Source organism: Microtus ochrogaster, chromosome 22 (assembly GCF_000317375.1).
Source record: "Microtus ochrogaster isolate Prairie Vole_2 chromosome 22, MicOch1.0, whole genome shotgun sequence".
NCBI lineage: Eukaryota > Metazoa > Chordata > Mammalia > Rodentia > Cricetidae > Microtus > Microtus ochrogaster.
Genome location: NC_022023.1, coordinates 14,460,392 through 14,463,778, shown reverse-complemented (window position 1 = coordinate 14,463,778; position 3,387 = coordinate 14,460,392). Strand labels below are relative to the sequence as shown.

General features: G+C 44.2%; 1 protein-coding gene across 1 annotated transcript in view; it reads left to right on the top strand.

The window, feature by feature from the left end:
• Ngrn (neugrin, neurite outgrowth associated) overlaps positions 1 to 2,888 on the top strand; it is a 5,250-nt gene extending 2,362 nt beyond the window's left edge. Inside the window, exon 3 of the mRNA XM_005357705.2 lies at positions 1,995 to 2,888. Coding sequence (XP_005357762.1) covers positions 1,995 to 2,535 — 541 coding nt within the window. The 3' untranslated portion in view covers positions 2,536 to 2,888. The remainder of the gene's footprint in view (positions 1 to 1,994) is intronic.
• The last annotated feature ends 499 nt before the right edge of the window (positions 2,889 to 3,387 follow it).

Below are 3,387 nucleotides of genomic sequence, written 5' to 3'. Positions count from 1 at the left end.
TGTAGACCAGGCTGGTCTCGAACTCACAGAGATCCGCCTGCCTCTGCCTCCCAAGTGCTGGGATTAAAGGCGTGCGCCACCACCGCCTGGCCCTGAATTACATCTTAAAATCCCTCTTTTTTGCTTTTTCTAAGGTTTTTTTTTTTTCTTTTCTTTTTTTCTTTTTTTTTAGGTTTTTGTTTTTTCATCTGCTTGGTTTTGCTTTGCTTTTTGAGACAGTCTTCACTGTGTAGTTCAGTCTGGCTTGAAACTCTTGATCTTTGCCCTCTCTTCAATCCTGGGATTACAGATGGGTGCTGTTAGCCCTCCCTCTGCTCCACCGGTAACATGGTGCATATTAAGAATTATTTGCTCTATTTGTGTTTTGTTGTTTTGCTTTTCCCCTAAGACAGCCCTTGCTGTCCTGGGAACTCAATTTATAGACTAGACTGGCCTTGAACTCACAGAGATCCGCCTGCCCCTGCCTCCTGGGTGCTGTGATTAAAGGCGTGTGCCACCACAATCCAGCAAGTTTTCATCTCTTAAATCACAAACTGCATACTATAAATTCTGTTCCAATCTTTTCTTTTTACACTCACTGTGTACTTTTGCTTTGTCCATTTTAGTAGTGAGCTCCTGGCTCCTGGGCGGGAGTGGAGCTCAGAGCATTTATCTAGTAGGCATGAAGCCCTGGGGTCAGTCCCAAGAACCACCACCTTCCCTTCCTGACCTGGGAAAAAAAGTATTACTTAAGTCTTTAGTAGGTGCACAGTGAGCCACAGTTTATCTTACCTGTCTTCTGTTAAAGGTGTTTAAATTCTTAACCTTACAAAGCATTCTCCAAGCTGGGGAGGAGGTGAGGAGTGGGGTGGTTGTGCTCTCCATGAGTTCAAGGACAGCCTGGGCTAAACAGAAACCCTATCTACAAACCAAAATAAATAAATAAAGAAATATTAAAGATAAAAAGAGCTCTCCAGTAAACAGCTTTGTATATGTAGTATGCAGCATATCTACTAGAAATAAGATATTTGCATTATAATAAATAGTAATAAGTAGCCCTGTGTTGACTATATACCCTTTTCCATTTGTATGAGAAAGACTCTAATTAACAAAGAGAACACTGTAGAGCTGGGTAAAGACTTTGTACCGTCTCCTGGATACCCAGGAAACTGTACTATTCCTCATCCCCAAGGTTCTGAGAATCCTCTTCAGAGCCTCAAACACACTGGGTAAGTACTCTGCCACCGAGGAATAGTCCTCTACATTTTCTTGTCTCAGGCTTTTTTTCCTTGGAGATAAGGTCTATGTAGCCCTGGCTGACCTCAAGTTCATAGAGATCGGCTTGCCTCTGCCTCTGGAGTGTTGGGATTTAAAGCTATGTGCCACCATTCCTGACTCTTCTGCCACTTGGGAAATAGCTTTTAACCAACCTTCCAGCTTCCTCCCTATCAGGTCCTTGCCTGTAGTCAATAAATGTCCTTTAGCTTCAACGGGAAAAACAGGTCATTTTCCTGTTCTTGTTCTTTACTGCCCATTATCTTGCAAATGACAGAAAGCTGTGAGCCAATTTCCTGCTGCAGTTAATGGTTCCCGTGTTTCTTGCTCTACAAGCAGTATCGCCAGGTGATGGTGGCCCACGCCTTTAATCCCAGCACTCGGGAGGCAGAGGCAGGTGGATCTCTGTGAGTTCGAGACCAGCCTGGTCTACAGAGCTAGTTCCAGGACAGGCTCCAAAGCCACAGAGAAACCCTGTCTCGAAAAACCAAAAAAAAAAAAAAAAAAAAAGCATTATCTTTGCTTTCTCCTTTGTCTTTTTCCGGCTTACTCCTGACCTTTTAGATCATCTCTATGTTGGACTTCGCTGTTTGCACACAGTATAGAATTAATTGGCACAGTCTAAGGGCTGCCTTCAGTCTTCCCCAAGCTCTTTTACTTATTTGTCACTAGCATTATCATTTCTAACTCTTCTCATAGGAGACTTACTCGCAACCTGAAAAACTGCTGTTTTTCTATAGGTATTTACATGAGGAATTTGCAGAGTCCTGGTCGGTTCCCAGGTTGGCAGAAGGCTTTGATGTCAGCACCGATGTTATCAGAAGGGTTTTAAAAAGTAAGTTTGTTCCCACTTTGGAGCAGAAACTGAAGCAGGATCAGAAGGTCTTGATAAAAGCTGGTTTCGCCCCGGCTTCTAGAGATGCAGTGAAGTCACTCAGTGCAGGGCATTCTGTTTCTGGCCTGCTGCCGCCAGGGGATGAAGTTTTGTCTAAACGTCAGACTCACAGCACAGCAAGTGCACAGAAGAGCCAGAAAGAAAGGACTAAAAGAGAAAGCTTGCTGCCTGCCACTGCAGCCCCGGGCCATCAGAGAAAGCGTGAGAAGCACACCACCAGCGATTCGGAAGCCACCAGAAGAGCTGATGGTGACAGAGTGCCTGGTGTAGAGAAGCCGGGGGAGCTGAAGGCTGGGGAGCCACGTGATCAGAATTTCACCAGCAAAGTCGTACAGAGGGGACGTGAGTTCTTTGACAGCAATGGGAACTTTCTCTACAGAATTTGAGCCTGGGTCTTACTTTCAGAGATGCCTTCACACAGCTGAGCAAGTAGATTTGCAGTTGCCAGCATTCCTGCCGAGTTGGAAGAAAAATTAAGGCTAGGATGTGGGTGGAGGAGCTACTTGGCTAGAGTCAGACTTCTGGAGTAAGCCCCTGCGGATCTAAATACTCATTCATTCTTACTGCTTGGTCTCTCTGTTGAGAACAAGTATATGTCATGAATGTCTGTTACTGTGTTGGGAGGAAATGGAAAGCCTGCCTCCTGACCTCATTTCGTTCTTGATCACTAACTGTTCTCGCACAGTTTAATCAGTTGGTTTCCTTATGTGCAAAATAAAGTAAAGCATAGCAGTTCGTTGCTTGGTGCTCTGTGAATTGGGATTTTCCTGTAAACTTTGGAGTGAGTGGTGGAAAGGAAAAGTATTTTTTGTCATTAAATTTTGGTAGATGGCATGAGAAGAATCCCACCCAACAAAAGGCTCCTGTGCACAGCACTCCCCTCAGTGATAAATTATATTTTAAAGTTTAAAATTAGATTTTGTATGTGTGCCACAGTGCACATGCAAATGTCATGAGACAACTTGTAGCAGTGTTTTCTCTTTCCACCATGCCTGTCCTGGAAATATGGCTTAGGTTGACAGCAAGTGCTTGTACCTGCTGAGCTGTGCCACGAGCTCTCACGGCAACCAAAACTTGGATATTTTGAATTGCTGGGGTTCTGAAACCCATTTAGGAATGGGAACAACAGAGCAGCTTTGAAACAAAGGTTAAAGTCTTAGAGTCCCTAACACATTTCCCCGAACTATGCTAAAGTTAAACTGTATTTGATAGCCCAGTAGATGCCAGGCTTTTCTTTT